Below are 24,002 nucleotides of genomic sequence, written 5' to 3' on the forward strand. Positions count from 1 at the left end.
AGAGAACTCAAAAGAAAACACAAAGAAGAGATTGCTTTTTCGTTTTCATACAAAGAAAAGGAGCAAAACCCGACTTTGCATTCCCAAGCGGCGCAGGAGAGTGACCTCAGTGGCCGCTCTCCTAATTCCATACAAAAGTTGGTCACAGCTATTATTTGCCGAACCCTAATCCTAATCTGGGCCTATAACTTCAGTCTACCTGTGGAACATGTTTTCACCTCTCAGTTTTAAAGATCATCCTCAAATTCAGTCTAAATGTTTACATCAGTCCCTATGAGTCAGTGTACAAACACATACACACACACGCATGCATGCGCGTATGTCTATTTTTGTGATGTTTTCATTGTTTAATTTAACACTGACAGCCCCTAGGGTACCCGCACTTTAACCTTCCTCCCACCATCTTCTGTAGTCCCTTATCCAACTCAAGGTGGTGGAGTAAAATCCAATTATGTAACAAATGACTGTTTGCCCAAAGGCCTGAAATCTCAGCTGCAGCAGGCAGGATTACCAAGTTATAGAATGTTTTGCTAAACAGACCTGACTATGGACCTGCTTATTCTCACTATGAAGCACGTTTATTAACCACTACACTGCCAGGCAGCCCACTAATCTCAGTAGAACATAATAAAGTGTGTTTTAACAGTCAAGACCTGTTTGAATTCACCGTGGACACTCAAAAGATGAAATTACAAGGAAATTACAAGGAATCCAGTTTTTATCATATAATTTATCATATCAACATCCTAAAATCAGGATGCATCATTACAGCCCAATTTCTATCAAATTTATCTCGTTATTCCTCACGTAGGCTTTGTGAAATTATCGATGAAAAAAAACAAGACCATCAACAGAAAAGCGAAAATAGTACCAGTTGTTGTATAATCTTCCTTTAGTGACTTTCCATTCAGTGAGAGGAATGCTTAAAATATCACAATGAAGATCAATCTGAATCGAACCTGTGTTTCTCTCTTCAGTTGACTTTTTCCTGTATGTTTATTATTATAATGATCCTTTAAATTCACACTGCAGATTCTGTTCTAAAACAATGAAGTGGAGGACATAGTGTAGATGCGTCCGTAATTACTTACAGTGCTGCTAAGGCTCCAGATATTTCAAAGTGTTTATTTCAAATTCAATTTTATTGATTTTCAGTGGACACTACAGATAATAACACGTGAGTGGAGCAAAGGTGGAACACCTGAAGGCTATACTGCCCTCAAGTGGAAGATAAAGAAACGACATACATGACTGAATTTATCAAGGCTGCTGTGGAATGTTTTATATTTTTGAACTATAATTTGATTAAATTAAATTTCAATATATTTCAGTTATTCAGGATTACGCGCTGGAGTTTTTCTTTCTTTCTTTGTAAATTTGTAGTTTTCCTAATACCATAAAAGTTCTGGTTTTGATTATATGCAAAGCAAAGCAAGATGAGAATATAAGGGTTAAATAACTTACTAAAAATGACTTACTAATTACTCTGCAAAACTTTGAAAGTACACAAATGTTAACGATAAATAGACCTTTTTATATTAGGGCATTAACACTTTGAACTCTTTCGCACTTTGAACTTTGTCTTGTTTAGTGTTTGTTTTCTTTATAAATAAAGTTTCTTCTGCTGATCCTGACAAAAAGAGGTGAGAGGTCATCTGTGATCACAAGCAGACATATGAAACCTTCCAAACAGCGAGGACCTACTCCTGACTGACAGAGCTGAGAGCTGGAGACACTAATGCGATTGTAAACAGTTACGCCTTGAATATAAAAAAGAAGAAAAAAAAATCGTTTGGCAAACTGCCACGAGCTCCGGTTGGGAATATCTCATCTCGCTATTCACCTCTGTGGCGCAGTGAAGCGCAGTTTTCCGGGAGCACGTGAAGGAACAGCAGGAGGAGAAGCACCTGATCGCACCTGAACATGAGTGACAGGGTCAGAGACGCTCCGGTTACCCTGAAGATCATCCTCATAGGAAACTCTGGGTAACTTTACCTTCTGTTCTTATTCACTGAGACGCTTTAAACTGACTGACTTCCCCGACTCTTTCACTTTCACTGTGATTTACTGTCGCGTTTTACCAGAAGGTTCCTTTGTGTGTGTGTGTGTGTGTGTGTGTGTGTGTGTGTGTGTGCGCGTGTGCGCGCTCAGGGTGGGGAAATCCTCCTTCATGAACAGATATGTGTATCACCGCTTCACCAACATGTACCGGGCCACGATCGGAAGCGACCTGCTGTCCAAAACAGTGCACGTGGACGGAAAGACGGTCACCCTGCAGGTGCGCGTGTCTCGCGGTACTTTATATCTCTGTCTTTTGTCTGCCCCGGAATCAAGAGATCCACAAGTTTATTTGAGAGTTCACATGTAGTTTTAGGGCTGAAGTCACAGTTAAATTTAAAATTTGTCAAAAATGAAATTTTGCTTGAAATATAATTTATTTTTTTAAGCTGGGGGTCAGGGGGAGGCTTTTTCCCCAGCATGGATTTAGAATTTTTGACAAGAAATCGTGATAATCAATGGTTGGATCATAAAACAGTTTACACTCCAACCATTGATTATTGTGTTTTATTTATTGCTTAATGTTCTTGGTCGCTAATTAATATGATATAATAAACCTTTGTGTGACAACAGTTGCAGTCTGTTTATACAGAATCTGTTTATACAGAATCAAGAATCAAATTACCTCAAATGTGACTGTTCAGCTTAGGAACATACTTGGATAGGATCAGGTCTTACATTCAGTTACTAGAAAGGCTGCACTAAAATAGGGATCTATGTATGTGTGTATAGTCTTGTGTTTTCGTGGGGCCTAAAAACATTTATGCCGATCCAGCCGACTTTTGCCCAAAGTGCTGGACTTTATTGCAGTTTATGTGTCTTCAGAGGTCAAGATTTGATTTTGATTGAAGGTTAGGGACTCAGTTGTGACCGTTCGGTTTAAGGACAAGTTCATAGGAAAGCCCTACAAAGATAGTGACGCAAGTCCGGAGCTGATGTGAGGACCTACATCTCTTTAAACACTCACCGCAGTGGGGACAGAAAGTCTTGAGCCAAGTGTAAAGTAGGATGTATGGTTCTGGCCGTGCGATCTAAGGGTAGAGCCCGTCTGTAGGAAGCAAACGCAAGTCAACAAGAAGTAAGGTGTGTGTGTGTTTTCAGATCTGGGACACGGCGGGCACAGAGAGGTTCCAGTCTCTGGGCACACCGCTGTACAGAGGAGCCCACTGCTGCATGCTGGTGTTTGATGTCACCTCCAAGGCCAGTTTCTCTGCACTGGACGCCTGGAGGAAAGAGTTCCTGATCCAGGGTGAACCACGGGATCCCACCGACTTCCCCTTCATCGTCCTGGGAAACAAAACGGATTCGAGCGACCGGGAGGTAAATCTAAGTCATCACCTCCCCAGAGAGCAGAAGCATTCAGACTTTATTGCTTCAACAAAGTAAAAATCTTCCAAATACAATTTACTTTTCTTTTTGAGCATAGTTACTTTCCATCTTGTGGTTACTTCAGGGAGCAGTTTACATTTCTGTTCTAATGTAACTTTTTTTTTTTTTGCAGGTGTCTCGGGGTAAAGCCCTGCAGTGGTGTGAGGAAATAAATGCCGAGTACTTTGAAGGCAGCGCCAAAGAGGACCTGGGCGTGGAGAAGCCCTTTACGAGAGCAGCTCGGTGCGGCTTGCAGCAGGTAACCCGGAGACGACAAAACACACGGAGCCTCCGTATGTTTAACATGTTTATTTTATTTTATTTTTTTTGTTTGATGATAAAAGATACATTACTCCCTACAGTACAAAAAACACACATTGGAAAATACAGGACATTTCCAGATAACCTGCAAACAGCCGAGAGAAACTCGCAACACCTGTGAGTGCTGAGCGGAGCACTCGTCCCAGTGTGGGAGCGGGGGGGGAAAGTTCAGAGAGACCTCGGCACTGCTGATGATGACCTATCTAACGAGGGTGCAAAAAGAGTGACCCAGCAAAGGTACTGTGGAAGGAAAGGACACAATTGTATACCACATGGAGAGAGGAACAAACTCATTAAATGTTGTTTTTTTTTTTTCCATCTTTTTTTTTTTTTTTTTGTTTTTCTGAGGACCTTCAGCTTATGGGCTAACTTAAGGCATCACTACTAAAATACACTGCTTGTTTTTTTTTCGTTTTTTTTTTGCATGCATGTCTAGTTTTGTTCAACAGACACACCGACACGCACAAAATTATGAATGCATATGAAGAAAAAGTTCGTTGTTTTTTTTCCCCCCTGGAAAGAAATCGGGAGAAGTCACAAACGGGGGGTGGCCGAGGTCACGAGCCACAGAAAAAGGCGGCGGGTGGGGGGAAAACCTCGGCTCTTGCTCTTCCTGGCCGTTACCACCACAAATGAATCCGCCCTTACAAAGTAGATATACACTCGTGTCCAGTCAGAGGCCTCCCTGTACAAGTTTGTACTGTAATGAACCTAGCAGTGATTCAGACTCCTACAGTGAATCCGCTTGACAGAAGCAAATTAGAACAATCAGGGAGACTATATATATTTATATATATATTTGTTTCTTTTATAAGTAAAGACACAAAAGGCAATCAAGCGATGACCAACATGTAAAAACTGTTTGTTACAGGTAATTATATAAAAGGCCAAGATGTCGTCTTTGTTGTTTTGTTTTATTCTTGCTCTATGAAGGAACTAATTTACAAGTGAGTACACTCCGGCTATGTAAGCTTTCTTCCCCAGACACCCTCATTCAAAGACATACGGGTCGACATGTCACAGTCAGCTTGCACACCATCTGTAGTCTGAAATACAGAGCCGTGAAAAGAAAAAAAAAATTGAATTTATTAAATGGTTTCACATACATCAATTGGGGGCGGGGGGGTCTACTAATATAATTTGCCATTCTAAAAATTAAAGAAGAGGTGAGACACCACATTCATAAGCATAAAAAGTGTACAACTGATCGGGATGCTGAATGGTGGGGGGGGAAGAGCTGATGTTAGGTTGTTGTTTTCTTTTTTCCTTATTACCCCGTGAAACAGTCCACGTTTGGCAAACGAAGCAACACAAGCATTGAGCAGTAAACAGTAAAGTAAAAACTCTCCTCTCCCTGGGTCCACTTCAAAGTTCCCTTCAGTCCTATAACCTCTGTGGTTCTACTTGGAACAATTACAAAAGTCTCTCTCTTTCGTGAACGTCTGGTAACAACATACAACCAACTGAATGAAAGTTTTCTTTTTTAAAAATATAGTGGCAACCTTAACACAGCCACCCATCTTCCCACGAACACAAACTATGGAGGGGAGGGGAGGGGGGGGGTGAACAAGTTAAAAAAAGTGATGCCTTTTAAAAATGCACGCAACATACACACAGGAGAAAAAAGAAACTGCTTAAAAAATACAAAAATAAACTACACAAAAGTTCTTCTGCGTCATTGCTTTTGCTAATTTTTTGGGAAGCTTTTGCAAGATTTTTTTTCTTTTAATGTGTGCTGCAAGTCACAGTCCTAGCAAAGTCCGTCATTCATTCTCTACAAAACTCTCTTCCGCTGCCATTTTCTCCTCCAATTATTTGTTTTCTTCTTCCACTTCCACGTGTCGGCCACCAGTCCTCGTCGTGGGGTAAAAAGCGTGCACAGTGATGACATTACCAGGAGACTGGAGTCCAATACGATGACTGTACAGACTTGGTTCTTGATGGGGCAAATTAGTTTGAGAAAAAAAAAAAAAAAAAGACGGGGGAGAGAAAAAAAAAAAAGAAAAAAAAAAAAAAGGATGTCCTCACTTGTGGAGGACAAGTGCTTTATTTGTTTCCATACCGATTTTTCCTCTCATCGCATGCCTACGCAGCCTTTTTCAAACACTGTACATCAATTTATGTAGTCTCTCTCTACATCGCCCCAGAATTCACATAACAGACAAAAAACAAAACAAAAAGGTAACATAGCGCTCAGGCTGGTTCCCAGTTTGTGAAAGATGTAAATGCTTCTCTATACTGTTCCAACTACTGAAACAAGCCAAAAATAGATGTTAAAAGGATGGAGAGGGTATGTGGTTGAAAAAGATAATGTGCTTCTAGGTTTGTGTTGCTCTAAAAATAGTACGACCAACAGAACGAGGAAGAGGAGGGTTTATCTACAGAAACATCTCGGATCGACTTTCATCTCGGCTTCATACTGTTGTTCTGCCTCCATTGCTGTCTTGATCTGAGACGTTGGGGTAGGTGGAGGATGAGATTAGGATGAGGATGAGGAGGTGGAGAAGAGGGTGAAGATCAGTCTTCCTGATAAAAAGGACAGCGAGTGGAAAAGGGGGCAAAAGACTGGGAGGGGTCTCTGGGCAACCTCACTGGTCCGTCCTTGCTTTCTTTGGACCAGTAGTCTTACTGCAAGTGGGAAAACCAGAGTGAGTATCACATGCGGCTGTTTACATTAAGCCGACATGAACATTAAGACACACTAACACTGTACTTACGTATCAGGAGAGGTGCCGGGTCTTTTGGGGGCCGGTTTCGCAGACGCTGCATCTTTGCCAGACTCTACAATGCAGAGAGATGGTTAGACGATATCTACTTATCTAGGAACTTTACTTTCTTTGACCATTTGCGAATGTGTGTGGTCACCTTGTAGCCATCGGACTTGGGTGGCAGGACCGTAGCCCTTCTCGTTGCGGGCGGCGATGCGGAAGATGATGGCAGGCTTGGTGGTGTAGTCGATGTGAGCGTTGGAGAGGCTGGTCGACTGCACCAAGCACGAGGGATTGGGTCCACAGTACACGCGCATGAAGGCGAGCTGGGCCGGGGTGGAGGCCTTGGCTTCCGCTGTCTGGTTGCTCTGAATTGCCAAGTACACAGAGTACTCGATGATCTTCCCCGACGTCACCGAGGGCGGCTCCCAGGTCAGGTGTGCACCATCTGGACTCTGAAGAGGGACAGTGTACAGATGTTAATCAGAGTACAAAACCATGGCTCACACCATGACGTTCAGCACGTCTGTTGAAGGGAAAAGTATCACAAGGTGTGCTCACCTTGCTGATTTTGATGGCGCAAGGTGCCCCCGGGAAGCCTGGTAGGCAGGTCTTGAACGCAGAAATCTCTGAGAAAGCTCCACGCCCGCAGGCATTGATTCCAGCCACACGGAACTTGTATGCGGTTCCAGGCTGCAACTCCATTTTCTTCATCTGGCTGTAGTCTGGCATATTACCAGAGTCATCCTATCCAATAATAAAAAAAAATGGCTGATGAGATATACTGAAAGCCATGAAAGCACCCCTCCCCCCCGGGTGAGAGACACTTACATCTCCTTGAGAATCATCTGTGGGCACGAAGAAGTGGGTGACAACCATATTTGTCACTTTAACTATTCCAACGTCAAACCATTGGTTCTCTTTTTTTACAACAGGCTTCACAGGAGTTGGCTGAGGAGCTCGTTTCTGTATGAAAAACACACATACACACCATTGTGTCAAAATATTTTTCATTCCAAAGCAACAGAATGAGCTGTATTCCTCGAGGGACTCACCTCTCCCTCGATGCCATTGGCGACCTCCGCTAGTGCAGCTGCTGCTTGCAGCTTGGCCGGACTGGCCACAGATACAGAGGGTGCAAAAGTACTTGATGGAGCGAGTGCTGTGTGATGGAAAGAGCAACACAAAAACGGTCAATCTGATGCGCAACACAACAAAGCGAAGAAAACAAACGAACCCTAAATAGATCTAGCAAAGAGACTCACTCTCAGCAGTGGTGCGTGGCAGGAGAGATGCCACTGCGCTGGTGACTGAAGCAGCCATTTCGTTGTGTCCGTTGCTCTCGACAGAGGGGTCGTTGAGGCTGTCGGCAGGCGCGAGGCCTTCGGTGGGCAGGCTTGTGTCCACGGCGGCCTGCTGGGCTGCGGCTTGAGCCTCCTGCAGCTGCTGCTGCTGTTGGACTAGTGCAGCCAGCTCCTGCTGGGTCAGCATGATGGGGATGCTTGTGGTTTGCTGGCTCTCTCCAGCAGCATCACCCTCATCTGTGAACAGAGCTCACTTTTAAAAGGGAAACATGATGCAAGCCTTAAAAGAACAAATTTATAGAGAGAGAGAGAGAGAGAGAGAGAGAGAGAGAGAGAGAGAGAGAGAAAAAAAGACCAAGCACTTTCCATGGATAAACAAAACCTTGATAAGAATGACATCAAGTCTATATAAAACTGCTTCCACTCACTCATTACGGCTTGCTGTGCTGCCTGGAGGACAGCCTGTATAGCCAGGGCCTGAGCTTCTTCTGTGGCCGCCGCCTGAGCAGCTGCCTCTGCTGCTGCGGTCACGGCCAGCTCCTCGTCTGACAGCCCCGTCACCATTAGTGTGGCGCCCTGGCCTTCAGACATGAGCTCTGATGGCAGATTTAAGGCTGCCGCTGCTGTTGCTTCTCCCTGGAAGTACACATCAGAGCACCTCCAATGAATTAAACAACAAAAAACAAACCAAAACAACTAACTTCATGCCAGCATGAATATTCCACATTTAAGGCAGCAAATGACTGTGTGACATTTTACAGTCTTTACCTCTGCTTGTGTTTCCATGGCAGTAGCACCCTCCGCTGTTGGAGCAGCTTCTGCCGACGCCGCTTCATCGGTTTGCATGGGTTCCTCTGTGGAGCTGGCGGCAGTGCTCACTCCCTCTGTGATCGAGGAGATCAACTGCAGGGAGATTAAAAAAAAATAAAAATTGCATCATAACAAAATATACTATCCTCCTCTTATCATCAAATCCAAACATGAAGAGCAACTAATTGAAAAAGAAACGGCGAGGTACACTTACAGGTACAGAGGGTCCTGGGGCTGGCGTCGACTGAGTGACAGTAGTAATGGCCCTGCCCTGGGTGGTGGTAGCCAGGCCAGCAGCTGCAGTTGTTGAGGCCACTTCTGTGCTGCTGGTGCCTTCTGCTCCTTCTTCTGTCTGCTGGGCTGCTGAGGGGACACAAACACATTAAGTTTGCAACCAGTGGTATGAAAATACAAGACTTGTGTACCAGGGCGGGCAGCCTGTTTACATACCTGTGTCTTCCCCCGTCTCCATGCTGCAGCTGGCAGTGGTGGCTGTGTTGGTGGTCCCAGTCTCATGTGTTTCACAGGGAGGGTTGGAGCAAACCCTCTGGACCGTGCCCGTTGCTGTGCTGGTCTGATCTCCTCCCATATTGGAGGTGGCTGTGGACGGAGTGTTGGTGGTCCCCGTCTCGTGAGTTTCACAGGGAGGGTTGGAGCAAACCCTCTGGACCGTGCCCGTTGCTGTGCTGGTCTGATCGCCTCCCATGCTGGAGGTGGCTGTAGACGGAGTGTTGGTGGTCCCCGTCTCATGAGTTTCACAGGTTGGGTTGGAGCTCCCACTCTGCACGGTACCCGTTTGGCCTGTGTTCATGTTCGATGAAGCTTGGGTGGCTGTATTGGTGGTGCCCGTTACGTGGGTCTCACAGGGTGGGTTAGAGCACAACGGCTGTCCACCTTGTGTATTGGACGACACTGTGGTGGCTGTGTTCGTTGTCCCTGTTTCATGAGTCTCGCACGGCGGGTTGGAGCACATGCGAAGGGCAGACATGTTGGAAGATGCGGTTGTGGCTGTGTTGGTGGTTCCTGTTTCATGGGTCTCGCATGGAGGGTTTGAACACACTTTCCCAGCGCCCATCGCAGCGGAGGAGGTGGTGGCGGTGTTGGTGGTTCCTGTCTCATGAGTCTCGCATGGCGGGTTGGAGCACACCTGTCCAGCTCCCATGGTGGCGGACGAGGTGGTGGCGGTGTTGGTAGTTCCTGTCTCATGAGTCTCGCACGGCGGGTTGGAGCAGACCAGGGTTACTGTTCCTGAGCCTTCTCCTGTTGCACCAGCCTCAGTGGAGCTGGGCTGCTCAGACGTTGGTGAAGCCAGGATGGAAACAGGCAGGTCCTGCACTGGTTGAGCCTCAACACCACTGGGAGTCGTGATCAGAGTCACTTGTGTGGGCTGGTTCTGAAAAAAGAAAACAATCTCAGATTTCCTGAAGACTTGCTAAATATTCAAAAACGGGAATTACACAAGCTACCCCGAAATCGTTTTGTGGTAATTGCTGTTGCTCCTTGGTAGTTTCCAGCAGCAACATTTAAAATTTGTAGCATTTGTCTGAAGTTACAACACAGTAAAAAATGAGATACAAAAATAAAACGACACTTAAAATGATGTGGTCTCTGTAGCACCCAATTATTTTGCAAACTCTTTTTCTGAAATTCCAATATGGTTTCTTGCCAGAGTAGGTTGAAGTTTCCGTGATTGTGTTTACGTGTCAGTGTCTGGTGCTTTGTCATCGCATTGGCTCCAAATGCTAGAGTGAGCAACTACATCATGTGATAGAAAAAGGACAAGTAAAAAGATCTTGACTTTGTAAGTGAGCTTGATATTCTGAGTGAATAATCCTGTGGCACAAGGCAAAGATCTTTGAGATATTAGTAGTTTCTTCCATTGTAATTTATTGGCCAGCCTCACTTTGAAATGATTTTGTACTAAATCTATATTGAACTATAAAAGATTACAATGAACTACTGTGACTACTTTGTGACCTGATGAAGATGATTCAGTCTGATGAGTAATGCAGCCATTGCACCCTACCTGCACTGTAATTGTGGAAGTGGGCAGTGTAGAGGCAGAAGTCAGACTTGTCTGGGCAGCGGACACAGTTATGGCAGATGGGCTGATGACCTGGCTGGACAAGGTAGCAATGGTTCCCAGTGTGGTAATGGGAGTAACCAGCGAGGCATTGGAGCTGTCTACGGCGCCTCCTGCCAAGCTTGTGGAGACTGTACCGGTGACTGTGCCAAGAGTGGTGACGCCTGGAAGGAAACGGGCATCAAAAAATGAAAAAAAGAGGACAATGCACAAAGTGCCAATTCTGTGTAATCCAATAATAAGTTATCAAACAAATCATAGTATTGGTCCTCACCGGTAGTTCCCTTAACAACCAGAGTGGTGACAGTGGGCTTCACAGCAGACACAGTCACTGGTGTAACAAGACGAACACCGCCTACTGTGCTCATGGGCACAGTGCGCAGAATCGTGCCGGGCTGCCCAGGAGCACCCTTCAAGACCACCTACAGACAGAGGAGCCAGGTTTAGCTTCTTCAAGTGAACAATAACTGGGCAGAAAAAAGAAAAGCACGTGCAAAGAGATCATCGTTTGGCCAGATTACCTGTGTGAGTCCCTGCTGGCCGGCTGCAGTGGCGAGTTTTGGCATTGCAGTGATGATTTTACCAGGAGTTCCAGTGGTCATTACTTTTGTGGTAAGGATTGTAATGGGTGTTTTCATGCCTGCACTGCTTGTCACACCTGCAAGTACCAAATAAGTTTGCATACTTAAAAGTCAACATTCATCCGATTACGTTGACTGAAAACACATATTACGTCATATGAATATACTTAAGCTTTATTTTTTTTTTTAAATGTCTTAAGGTACACAACTTGCACCCTGTTCAGATTAATGGTTCTGTCAGTGTAAACTTTAATGGGGTTATACCTGTAGCTCCAGGTTGGGACATGATGGCGGACATCGGGATGGTCTTAATGATGGTGGTGCCCTGTTTAGTGGTGGCCGGAGAGACGCCACTGATGTTGAGGATAGTGGGCTTGTTGCCTGCACCTCCTGCCTGCGAGGTGGTGATGATGGTCGTGGGCTTGCCGTCAGCAGAAGTGACCAGCTTCAGGATTGTTCCGGCAGGGAGAGGACCCTTTGTCTGAGGAGAGAGGTACATGTTATGCGATCCATTTGGAGAAAGACACCTGGCACCTGTCTCCTGTTTTTTGTCCTGCACTCATGCAGATAGCTGACCTGTATGAGCTGTGTGAGAGGGTTACTGGAAGCCTGGCCTGTGACAGCTGATGTCTGCACTGGCTTGGTTTGTACCACAGACATCATCTTGCCAAGGTTGGAGATCTGCAGACATAGGAGAGAGACACAAGTTCACAAGTCACCAGAAAGCATCAGACAGCACAGGGAGGTCAGTGGGACGACGGGCCACTGAACTTCATCATTCTAGCCCCAACTGAAACAGTCATGCAGATCACTAACATCAGTCACTTTAACACCCCCCCCCAAATGACTCAAACTGACTCATGTCACTATATTGTGACTAAACACAGTACGCACAAACAAAAACACACAGCAAGTGCACAGAAGAAATGTGTCATCATGGTATGACTGACAGTGTGGAAGTGCTCTCGGTGAAGTGTTTCAGTATTACATTGTGCTACAGAATTTGTGTTTTCTTACCAGAGTTCCACTGCCACCCATGGTGAGGGGGCTCTTGACCAGCGTTATAGTCTTGGTGACTCCACCCACCACAGTGGTGACCACCTGGGCCTGCTGAGCAACTGTGACGGCACCAGACTTGTGCACAGTGATGATGGGTCTGGTGGTGGTGGGAGAAGAGGCCGTTGCTGTGCCCACCTGAGCTGCAGCCGTCTTCAACATGCGGGTGGCCGGGTTACTGACCTACAAGCACAGAAGTATCTCAGCAACTGACTTGTGACTGCCAGAATGTACACACTGTTGGAAACAATGACAATTCCTGAGTGCATACCATGACTGGAGAAGCCACCTTCACTGTGGCTGTTCCAGGGGAAACTGCTACGGTTTTGAGGATGGTGGCACCTGCAGGAACGTTGAGTAAAGTGCCCGCAGAGGTTGGGGGTGGGATTTTCTGTGTTGCTGCAGCTGCAGCAGCTAAAGCTGCCATGCCACTCATCTGAGGGCTGCTTCCAATTGGCTGCAAACCGCAGAATAAAATTTTGTTGAGCACAATTGTTTTACTTTGAGTTAACCGTTATCAAAATGAAAAGCTTTGCAGAAGAGCACGTACCGATCCTTGGGTGGTTTGGGCAGGCACTACCATTCGAACACCCGGAGGAAGGGATGTCACAGTGACGGGGGATTTTCCTGGCTGGCTGGGTCGAACTGTGACAATGGATGCTCCTGTTGCCGACTGCTGGGCTGCAACCTTTAAAACAGCTGTAAAAACACAGGAAGCAAAATGAATATTTTCAGTATTGGCTCTAAATAATTATTGGGCATTTACAAATGTTGAGCTTTCTCATTAAGAAACAGTCAATATAGAAAGTTGGAATGATTGGTTATTGTGTATTACCTGTCTGTGGTAAGCTCTGAGCAGACGTTGCTGCAGCAGCCAGTGCAGGGCTCTTTGGAGAGTTAAGTGGCTGCGATGGGGTTGCGCTCATGGCTGGTGAGGCAGCTGGAGTTGCAGGGATGTCGTACTTCTGCAGCTGCAACAAGTAGGTGTCAGCTGTGGAGACGGCACCCCAGCTCACCTCCAGAGAGTTCGTGTTGGCACGGACTAGCTGGACCCTGGCTGGCGCATGTGGGCGCTCTGAGGATTAAAAAACATAAAAAACAAAACATTTTAACAAAAGTATGAACTTAAATACCCAAAACAACAATGTAGCTCATGTAACAGCAACACCTCACCGGTTTCCAGGTACCAGAGGTCTTTACAACAGACTTGGTTGTTCCAAGCTTTACGATAACCATCACGACCGCTCCAAACGTAGAGTCTAGAATTGATGGCTACAGCACAGTGGCCGGCGCGGGCCCTCGGGATGTTGTCTTCCAGAGTATCCATCAACACGGTTTCCCAACACATGGAGTCTAGACAAGCAACATACAATCAGTACTGGTATTAACTATTTCACTTGATTGTTTCTTAAGGGAAACCTTTGATAATAATATGATGAACAAACCAAGATTTAGGCAGGCGAGAGTGTTTGTGCATTTCCACTCTTTCTCATGTGTGGCCACTTTGACATCGTCCATTACCAATGGAACCCATCCCCCAAAAACATACATCCTGCACCAAGAAAAAAAACATGACATTGACACCCTCATAAACAGTTTGTCTATAGAGACATGCTACTAAAATGAAAATGGAAACTGGTTGTGCTCTTTGAGATGGGCAGAAATTGTCGTACTTGTTTGTGATGGTGGTGGCAGAGTGGAGACTTCGTGGAAGGGGTGCTGTGCCGCTTACTGATGGTTTATTCCATGTCAAGGAGTCTGGAAACAAAGAAAAGCAGCAGGGTGATTTATAAGACAAAACAAAATGAGGAATTCTTGAAAGCAACCAAACAAATCAAAGCACTTTGTGACACAGAATAACACACTGCAGTGAAATGTTCAAGTCCCTGAAAGTGAGGCCAATTGTTCAATTGTCTTTGTGACTGAATTTAAATATCTCTCTTTACTCAGGGAACATAAACAGGGCATTTACAATTTCATTTTACAAACTTACCAATATCAAGCGTCCATAAATCTCCAAGGCGACAGCCACTCATTCCTCCATAGATTATCAAGCGAGATTTCCTGCTCGTCTTTTCTGTATATACCACTGCTGTGTGGCTCTCACGAGGAGGAGGCAGAACTCCGTATGTTATTGGAATATCCCATCCGACCACACTGGATCCCGCACGAAGCTCCAGTGTGTAAAGATCGTTCAGGTATCTGAGAAAAAAAACAAAACAAAAGTCAAAGTATAGTTACACACTGTTGTTGAAGTGCACGCAGTTGATCACCAGAAAGCTCTGCAGGCTATTCAAGAAGAAAACTGTACCTGGGAATGTTGTTTTTTGGGTCTTCACTGTCATTGGCTAATCCACCAAACAGGTAGCATTTGTTGCCAACAAGCGAAAAGCTGTGGCCGAGGCGAGGACAAGGAGGGGGGCCATTCTTCGGGTTTTTCGCTTTTAACTTCTTCCATTCCCATCTGCTTGCCTGAATCAGAAACCACCTCTCGATTAGCCTGCAGCTGGAGCTGTGTCCAGCAACTCAAATGCACATGTAGATTGTCACTGAGCCAGTCTTGTTGAAAGAAGAGGATGCTCCACCAATAAATGTGACTTGAACAACACTTTCAAGGAATTAATCTCTGCTCTGCCTGACATGATTTAAGAGTTGGACGCATCTACTGCACAGTGTAGTCAGAAATAAAACAATTGTTAATTGGACAATGGAGACACTTGGAAACTTGTTATGCTGGTTTTGCTCATTAGCCAAGACTGACTTTATAACTGATTTGTAACATTACCTCTTTACCACTTCCCTTTTTATTCAAGATCTAAAGATTTTACAATGAAACTAACTCAATAGCCAAACAATGAGAACGTTTAACATTTAAAAGCTACACAAGTATGCATTGCTCCTTCAAACATCTCTCACTTGAGCCGCGGTCCTGCCACACAGTCTGTGCTGGGGCGCGAGGGTACGGTACGGCAAATCACACCCAGACCCAACTTTGCTGCGCAGTACCGCAGAAAGTACGGCTAAGATGTAGACAGGGTTGTGAACTACGTGGGGACGTGCAGGGTGAAGAACGGGGAAGTAGCCGGCCGGCACCGTGGCCGTCCCGGGTAAAAGCCTTGAGCCTCGTTCTGTGACACAGCATAAACTTTCACGTTGTAAACAGCAGCGTCCAGCTCACGCTCAATCTCCTCCTGTCCTGTTACTGAGAGGAGCGTCTGCCCCTCGTCGGAAGACCGCAATGTTTTGTCGCGCGCCGACATTTCAATAAAATGTGTTAACAAAATCACCCATAAGAGCAAACGGCGCATGTAAACAACGGGAGGGTTAACGGCCGATGAAATATTCAAATTTCGTGGGCAAGTCGAGAGTGATGATCGTCACTACCAATCAGCAGACGGCTGCGTTGTCGCTCTTCCTTCTGAGACCCCTTCCTCAGTGCTAGGGGCTTCAACAGAGGGGTGAAAAATCGAAGCCCGTGGTCGCGTTTTTTTCCGTACCATCCACAGCTTTTTCGGTGGGACCACACAAAAACCTGTGCCGCCCCGGCACAAAACGTGCGGTGGGACCGCAGCTATCCAAGCACACGTGGAATTAGCAGATTTGATGAAACCAGCATACTTGTTACCCTAAAATGAATTTCATTGACAGAGGACCAGCGGACAGAGTAATTGAACGTCAATGGATTGTTCTAAGTGAAGCATTAAGCAAGCACTTCATTTTTTCCTTTTTTTGTGAACACATTAAGGATTAATTAACGTCCTTTCTTTTTGCAGGTTATGTCAGATGCAGTAAGAAAAGCTTGAATATGTACACATGTAACATGTAGTTCAACTTACAATGCCATACTTTGTGTGAAACATCAATAAAAATTAATGCTTTCTTTTTTAACAATATAAGAGCTACAATACCGGCCATTTTTAAATAATACTGGAAAATGTTTGCACATAATTAAAATAAAAACGGATCTATTGAAATTCTTAGTTGAAATCTAATCGTCTCAGAGTGAAACAGCACGTAAGCATTGCTGCTTTTTTCTGTACACAGATTACCTGTAATTCATAGAGATCATTGCTGTACTTTCCATACTCCACCATCCCTCCAAACACCAGTAACCGTGTGCCATCACAGACAAAACCGTACGCAGCACAGCCAGGAGGAATATCACCACGGACGGCTGGAATAAACCACTGGTTTGTTGCTAGAAATGAAAAGATGGACAACGAGGTTACCTTCGGAGCAGCTCGGCTTAATCAAAACATTACAACTTTGATGGTGATTGTGACCCTCCTAGAAAGATTAGTTTATGAACTAATAAATTAATTTAAAGACAGACCTCAGACAAACACACACACACAACATTATCCTAGTCTGCTTGTGTCCTTATTGGTTTGTGTGCAGGAAACTAGGGCAGTGGATGTGCTTAAACCAACCAGCATCATCCATTTTATTTCAGCCCGCCTTTTTTAACATGCATTAAAAGCCTTTTCCCGGCAGAGGGGGCCAAACTTAATCAGACACGGAGACGTTTGGCCTACTGGGGCCTTTACTTAGTTTTTGCTCATCACGAATACATGTTCAAGTTTACAATTTCAGGTGCAGATTTAACACGTCTGCACATCTGAGCGAAGTGGGTTCGTGAAGGGAAACAACACTGGGCTCACTGTGCGCAACAAACAGCAAAGGCTCGTATGCAAAGTTAATCTTACCTGTGTTGTAGACATGCAACTCATCAACAATGCCCTCGTTTCCACCGCCAAATACAACCATAAGTTCCTTGATGGCCACAGCTCTGTGTCCATGTCTGGGCCGGGGGACGGGACCGGACCACCCGAGGACCCGCTTCCATCTCGGCTGCAGAACCGACGCCGTGGTCCCAGACACCGCGGAGCCAGGAGCAGACATGACTTCTACCCAAATAAACAAGAAAGAAGCGTTTGGACACAAGCGTTTAGGGAATTGTGAAACAAAGTTGAGAGCAGCATCTTGACCGCGGAGTGCAGTTAACTTCAGCCAGTGTTTGTCCGGCCCAGGGCAGCTGAACGGCTAACGCGGCTAGCTCGGTCTGACAATCACCTCCGAGCAACTCTACAGTATGCGCCCGATCTCTCAAACAACTCCCCGGTATTAATCTCCGGAGTACGTTTGGCGTTGTGGCAGCGAGAAAAACACATGAAGTCGTCGCACATCTTAGTTTGGGTTGTTTGTAGCCATTGAATTCAATCCATGGAAGCAGCCATCTTGCAGCCAAACAAACCCCCGCTAACGCCGCTGCCCGTCTGAAAAATGGCGGAAGCGAATGAAAAAGAAAAATACAAGCTAGCCAGTACAGTGCACCGCCGCGAAAATACGCTGCACTAAAAGCAAATCTGTTAACAGTGCACGAGGCCAACCAAGTAAACGCACACAACACTGTAGCCCCGACTTAATGAACAGTTAAAATCAGTAGCAAGGGGTCGGCTATTTTCATGCTGCTCTGGGAGTCGCCATATTGTAGCTAGCAAGCGTAGCATTTTACACATCCAATTTTAACGCACAACTTACATTAAAGAAGTATCTCAAGCGCGTTTTAACAAATGCAAGAGTACGCAAAACAACACACAATAGCTCTCATCATATAGGTAACTGGAATAAACTAAGATTTAAGGCGCCTCTGAGCGGCTAAATTGATCATAGCGTTAGCTGCGCTCGGTTAGCGCTACCGGCTAACCGCTTAGCACCAATTTGCTTAAGCTAACAGCGTTAGCATCACTGCTGGCATCTGTCAAAACGTCGCGAAATTTTACAATTAAATTCAGTCCGATTTTAGGTTCCGTTGGCATGCATAATCTACCTGACACAAATGAAGTTGGAACACCGGTGTGAAATCGCAGCTAAAAGGACTTAAACAATGTAAACACAGTGTTATGTTTCATGCCGTCTCTGGAAGCAGCCATCTTTTCGACTATCGGCCTACTTCTACAGCTCCCACAAGAAAAATGGCCGGGCGGTCTGCTACAACAAAACATAACAAACACGATAAGGCACGCGAATTGTGACAATTCACTTACTTATTTCGATGCGGCGATTGCAAATACACGGGTATGTGCTCTGATCGTGCGGTAATAATCCAAATTCATTCGATTTGTGAAGAAGTATTTCCTCTCATGCCTGCCTGGAAGCTGCCATCTTCTTGACAACCAGAGGCGGAGGAAAATGGCAGAGAGTTGGCGTCACCCAAAGTTAACATGGCGACCGGGACCCGCTCGCAAACCGTTCCCCACAAAAAAACCCACACAGAGGTTGGCACCTGCTGCTTTAAGTCAACACAAGATGCTCCGTGGAGGGCTGTGCTTTCACGGACACGACAAATCTGCGCAAAGTGAACGTTTCACGAGTTTGGGTAATTTATAACAAGTTGTGTGACAGCAATAGGGTTATTGTCCCTTACTAAAGATGGCGACATCCGTGCCCCAAACCTCGTATTTTGTTAATATTTTGGGTTATGCTGATTTATTTCCTCCAGCAATCTACTTCACACCACACAGACATGGACAACAATAATGTATGAGCGCCTATTTGCAGATTTAGCGCGAACACAAACTGACAGTCGGCACGCCCACGTCCATATTCAGTGCGCGGTGCGCCCCCCATCGATTCAAACAGCATCATACCGCAATACTTGGAAAAAATGAAAAAAAAGAAAAACAAACAAACAAACACAAAAATTGCAATTTACAGTCTACGCATTTGCAGTTTCTGCTAGGCAATAGACAAGCGTCACAAAATGCAAGCTCATAAATTCAGTATCTAGAAAAACTAAAAACTAAAATGAAGAGGCGGGAATAAACAAATAGATATAAGATAAAGTGGGGATGGCAAGCGAGGGTTTCTTTGTAAGGTTCAAGTCCTCCACTACAGATCTTCCCAACCTTTGTCTTGAGGAACCCACATTTTCCCAAATGTGAACTTAGGCGGCCCCACCACTCCGTATAATTAAAAACAAACACAGCCACATATCACACTATATGTGACAGTTTCTTTATTATATTCTGTAGTAATGACTTTCTTTCCTCTGAGGCTCAACTCTTTGGGGTTACACACTGTCTCGGGGTGTTTGGTGTCACTTCAGCAGTTTCAAACTTTGATTTGCCCGTTTTTCACTGCAAAAGATGAATTCAGCTGTAATTTTGTCCATTGCTTCAATGAAGCCATGTTCCATGTAATTCTCTTGGCACACTTTTTTCTTTCTGACCAATTCATCTTTGTCTTTAACCATTCTTTCTCCCGCTGCTGATTGTGTGTATTGTGGACACTTAAAAATAAACTTTTTTTTCTTTAATGACTGACTCACTTCTAATGTGAATGCATACTCACCGATTGCTAAAACATAAAACAAGTGTATTTTCAGAGTAATCTGGGATGTTTCAGGCTGTTTGATGAGCTATTTATTACTGAAGACCGTTACTATGGCTTTTAAGGATTTTCTGGTTAGTGTGTTTATTTTTTGTGTAATACACACTTTCTCCTGTAGATGACAGGCTTGAGTCGGGTTTACTTTGTGTGGTTTGCTGATTATAACAAATGAGTTATTTGCAGGCATGTGACATGTGAAGAGAGTCCCTTAAATACATATATGAAAACACAAGTTTTTTAAAACTGGCTTTGGGGGAAACATTCCATTTCCAGGCATACAGTCTCCCTTATAGACTTAATAGTCAAGATTCCTTATTTTCAAATGAACCTGCTACCTTGGTTCATGGTTAGCCCACTATGCTGAGAATGATGTAAGATTACTTCACAGTTTTTGCTTACCTCATGATATTAACTGTACAAAACACCCTACCCTGAAAAGTCCACCAAAACAGGAGCAAAATTAAATGATGTGTCTTTTCACTTAAAGCCATTTTGTCTGATTACAGTAAGAGAGCTTGTCATCTTTGAAATAAAATCAACAGAACAGCAACTCCAGATGTTGTCCGTTTTTATGTTCCAGAGTAGATGATGAGGTGAATAATCAAAATGTCAAAAAGTTTAGGTTTTTTTTTGCACCTTCACTCTCTATATTTTCCATTTCACAAAAATCTAATATGCTTTGAATTTATCATACTTCTTAAGAAACATTAAAAAAAAAAAAAAAACTCTAATATACAAACACACTTTTTACCAAAAGCAAACAATTCTTAGCATGATTTTTTCTGTGTACTTTCTCAACCTGACATATCAAGATCTCGGAGCAGCAAATGTTACTGCGAACTCTAAATATTAACACGTACTTACATGTTGTCTTCCATGTCAATTCCAAGAATGTTGGGATGATGTATACAATCTACAAGTAGTGCGACAGAAAGCAATCATTGTAAATCTGGTCTGAACTAAATCAAGGTTTTATTTAGTTTTTTTGATTTCCCTTTGAGTCGTTGCTCTCATTTCTCTCTTTACAATGCCTCCAACCTGCAGATGTGCCTTCGACAGTAATAAGATAATAGCAAACTAATACAAAAAAAGAACAAATAGACTTCCTTAACACACTTTACTTTGAGTGTTTAATCAGAGTCAATGTTTTCTTTCTCACAGCTTGTGGATGGATTTATTGAGTGATATGGAAATGTTCTATATCTTAATGAACACGACCCTCTAAAAGTTTAACCTTTTCCATTTTTCAGGGAATAGCTTCAATTTTGATATTGTTCGCTTGAAATTGCTGTAATTTCAGAAGAAAGGAGGAAAAGTAAGATGGTGGAAGCGTGTTGGCACTCCTCTCATGCAGGAAAAAGGATTATGTGAAGAAAGACTCGGTCAGACAGATTGAAGAGTCACTAAGCACGTCATTACATTCATCTTGAGAGTAGAGAAGGGATAAAGGAGGATGCCATCTCCTGTGCTGGCACAATGACCAAACACATTCCTGTTGTTAACCTGCTCCCTCGCCTACTTAACCTCAAGTGACAGGGAGAGCAAGGACAAAGGTTTTATTGAGAAGTTAGTCCACCTGACATTTGCACAAATCAGAACGTTGTGCAGTAAATACAATAGAATAGAATAGAAATACTTAAATAATCTCTGAGATACATTTTTTGCAGCATTGCTCCATACAGAATAGAACACACAGAATAAATAACATACAAGTTAAAATATCAATAAGGCAGAATAAAAATAGAATGAATAATATTAAATAGTAATATGCACACGGCTAAATGGTGACGAGCATAAGTATTAAAGATGAAAAAAAAAGATGAAAAAGTGAGGCATGAACTTTTCCGGACACTTTATTTGTGTCAGTTAAAGTTCACAAAATAGTGATCTTTCCATGAGGAGAATGAAAGAAAAGTTAACATATAGAATACAATACAATACAATACAATACAATACAATACAAAAACCTTATTAATTAATTCGTTGCAGTGATGCTTCACACATAACAGAACATAACAAAGAGAAATAAATAGAATAAAAAGTTAAAATATCAATAAGACAGAAGGAAAATTAAATAAGCTATATTAAATATTAGCGTGTACAAGGCTTAATGGTGACAGATAAATTTATAGAAATAATGATATTGACTGAAAAATACAACTCCATTTATAAACAGGAGTTATACAGTCTTATGGTCACATCCTGTGACCATAAGACTGTGGTACCCTCTGGAACATGCACATAATTATTCAAACCTACTTTATATATAATGAGCTATTTTCATATTTAAAAATAAACATCTTCCCCTATCCCTTGTGTATGTGAACTCAGTCTCACTGTCTCTGTGCTGGACAGGAGCGATGTTTACATTTGGAACGAGTTCCTCATCACATTGTAAAGGTCAGATTTCAATCAGGTTGGCTAAAAAATAAGGCGTTCTAATCTTCGGAAACAGTCATATACGTAGTGTGAGCAAGTGGAGTAGCAGGTATTGGGGGTCAGTTGAGGTCAGACGAACGCCTCCATCTTCAATACTGCACTTGGCTGCCAGTATAGGTTTTACAGACAGTAAGAGTCTTAGGAGGCGATGGAGAAACGTAACTTTGAAATCCCAAAGAGATCACGATGTGAAGTCTCACAGGTGATGTGGATTATAGATTATGGCAACAGGATGTTTTTGAGAAGGAGTATTTTCACACAGTGGTCTGCGACAACAGATCTGCACATCAGCCTGTTTAATAAGCTTTGTCATTGTTCTTATGGGCTCCGTCACACCAGTTAGATTATTTCAAATACTATAATGATTATTTCAAAGTATGAACAAATGTGCCAGAAATTGAAATCAGACTTTGAACCTGTATTGAGTCTTTGCTTAAAGATGTGGTAACGTCACACAAATCACATCACATTCAAGAGACACAATAATAAACAATAATAAACAGCAGTTATCAGTCAACATTTTAATACGCCGTGTTAGGGATTCTATCTGAATATGTAGTTGATTGTTGTATCTAATTGTTAGTATAATTCATCATCTGTTTGATCCTCCAGGGTGCACTCTGCTATCGCCCCCAGTCAGCTGGGAGGAGCTCCACCCTGAGTTTGATAAAACTATAGAAGATCAATCAACCCTGGAAAATGATACAAGAAGACAAGTTTTTCTCACAATAAGAAATGTCACAGCCCAATAATCCTGTAAGTCGTTTTCAGCAATGACAGCAACGACACGGCCATTTTTTTCAAACTTCACAGTTTATTGTGGCCACAAGGACGTCATCCTGGTGAAGAATCCAGGGACAACCTGGGCAAGTGCGACAGTGGAAGAAGGAAGCGTGGATGAAATCAGTGGTTATATTCAGTGAGGGAAAAACTGAGTTTCCTTGTCTCTAAATTTCACATTGGAAAAAAAAAAAAAAAAAAAAGACAGGAAAGAAGAAACAGGGAAAGGCCTGAATTTGTGAAGAACTGTGGCAAATCAATCTGCACATTTTGAGCGGGCTAACATACTGCATAAAAATTTGCTTCTCTTCTCTTCTATTTTCTTTTTTTTGGGGGGGGGGGGGGTAAAAAATAGAAGCAGCATTAATGTCAAAACCTGTACATAAAAACTATTCCAAAAAACATAATCTTGAAACTTGAAAACTCAAAAATGCTAATCTATTAGATATACAAAGTTTAAGTGACTCAATTTATTGGCTTCTGTTGTGCTGTTTGTTTTGTGCTATTGGTTGGCGTGGGTTTTAAATGTATATATAGTTTGTGTTTGTCTTTGTGCTGCCCTCTGTCACAGTGGATGATCTGCCTCATTTCATTACACCAAACACAACCTTCCTCGTTACAGCTATGAGTTTTCTATCTTCTTCTCTTTGTCACTGTCACTAAGTCAGATATCAAAGCAGGTCTCGCTCCCGTCTTGCTACCAAATCAGCCCTGTTTATGTCATTTCTATATACAACTCCATTTTCTTACTGGCATTCAATTTCAGGAACCCCACAGAGATAACAGACGAAAGCTATCCAACTGAGAGTAACTCTCATGATTTACTTGTATTTTCTCTCCAGTTAATTGATTAGTTGCCCCTCTCTCAAATACAGAAATAAATTAAAATTGAAATCTTAAAATGCCAAGAATATCATTAACCAATAATAAACATTCAAACTCAGAAACACTATCAAAAATGTAAAAATTCCCTTCTATTTACTCTTGGTCTTCTTCTACCTTTCAACTCTGGAATGTGAATATTAAACAGACTTACTTCACCATAACTTTGTAACTTCTGGAAAATTATTCTGTCTATTGATATTTTTTGTGACCAACAACA

At 43.4% G+C, this 24,002-nt stretch overlaps 2 protein-coding genes across 3 annotated transcripts; one reads left to right on the plus strand and one right to left on the minus strand.

Moving 5' to 3' along the window:
• The first annotated feature begins 1,862 nt into the window (after nucleotides 1-1,862).
• LOC308108583 (ras-related protein rab7) lies at nucleotides 1,863-3,998 on the plus strand. Its single transcript, XM_080461668.1, has 5 exons — nucleotides 1,863-1,985; nucleotides 2,152-2,278; nucleotides 3,160-3,378; nucleotides 3,560-3,685; nucleotides 3,789-3,998. The coding sequence occupies exons 1-5, from the start codon at nucleotides 1,924-1,926 to the stop codon at nucleotides 3,873-3,875; spliced, it is 621 nt and encodes a 206-aa protein (XP_080317794.1). The 5' UTR covers nucleotides 1,863-1,923; the 3' UTR covers nucleotides 3,876-3,998.
• An 813-nt stretch (nucleotides 3,999-4,811) lies between these two features.
• Nucleotides 4,812-18,559, minus strand: hcfc1a (host cell factor C1a). Of its 2 annotated transcripts, none has more exons than XM_080461667.1 (28): nucleotides 18,337-18,559; nucleotides 16,996-17,196; nucleotides 16,339-16,487; nucleotides 14,601-14,761; nucleotides 14,283-14,491; nucleotides 13,963-14,047; nucleotides 13,735-13,841; nucleotides 13,463-13,642; nucleotides 13,125-13,364; nucleotides 12,840-12,988; nucleotides 12,561-12,746; nucleotides 12,251-12,472; nucleotides 11,810-11,914; nucleotides 11,498-11,714; nucleotides 11,174-11,310; nucleotides 10,927-11,074; nucleotides 10,596-10,816; nucleotides 9,020-9,962; nucleotides 8,784-8,929; nucleotides 8,528-8,662; nucleotides 8,188-8,395; nucleotides 7,721-7,996; nucleotides 7,511-7,617; nucleotides 7,287-7,421; nucleotides 7,017-7,202; nucleotides 6,613-6,910; nucleotides 6,465-6,528; nucleotides 4,812-6,375 (listed from the first exon to the last, which is right to left on the minus strand). In XM_080461667.1, exons 2-28 carry the CDS (start codon nucleotides 17,189-17,191, stop codon nucleotides 6,336-6,338), a joined length of 5,250 nt encoding a protein of 1,749 aa, XP_080317793.1. In that variant the 5' UTR covers nucleotides 17,192-17,196; nucleotides 18,337-18,559; the 3' UTR covers nucleotides 4,812-6,335. The 2 variants fall into 2 exon arrangements, with proteins under 2 accessions (XP_080317793.1, XP_080317792.1); XM_080461666.1 differs by having other exon boundaries at nucleotides 8,784-8,932.
• Nucleotides 18,560-24,002: the final 5,443 nt, after the last annotated feature.

This window comes from Lipophrys pholis (genome assembly GCF_963383615.2).
Source record: "Lipophrys pholis genome assembly, chromosome: 4".
NCBI lineage: Eukaryota > Metazoa > Chordata > Actinopteri > Blenniiformes > Blenniidae > Lipophrys > Lipophrys pholis.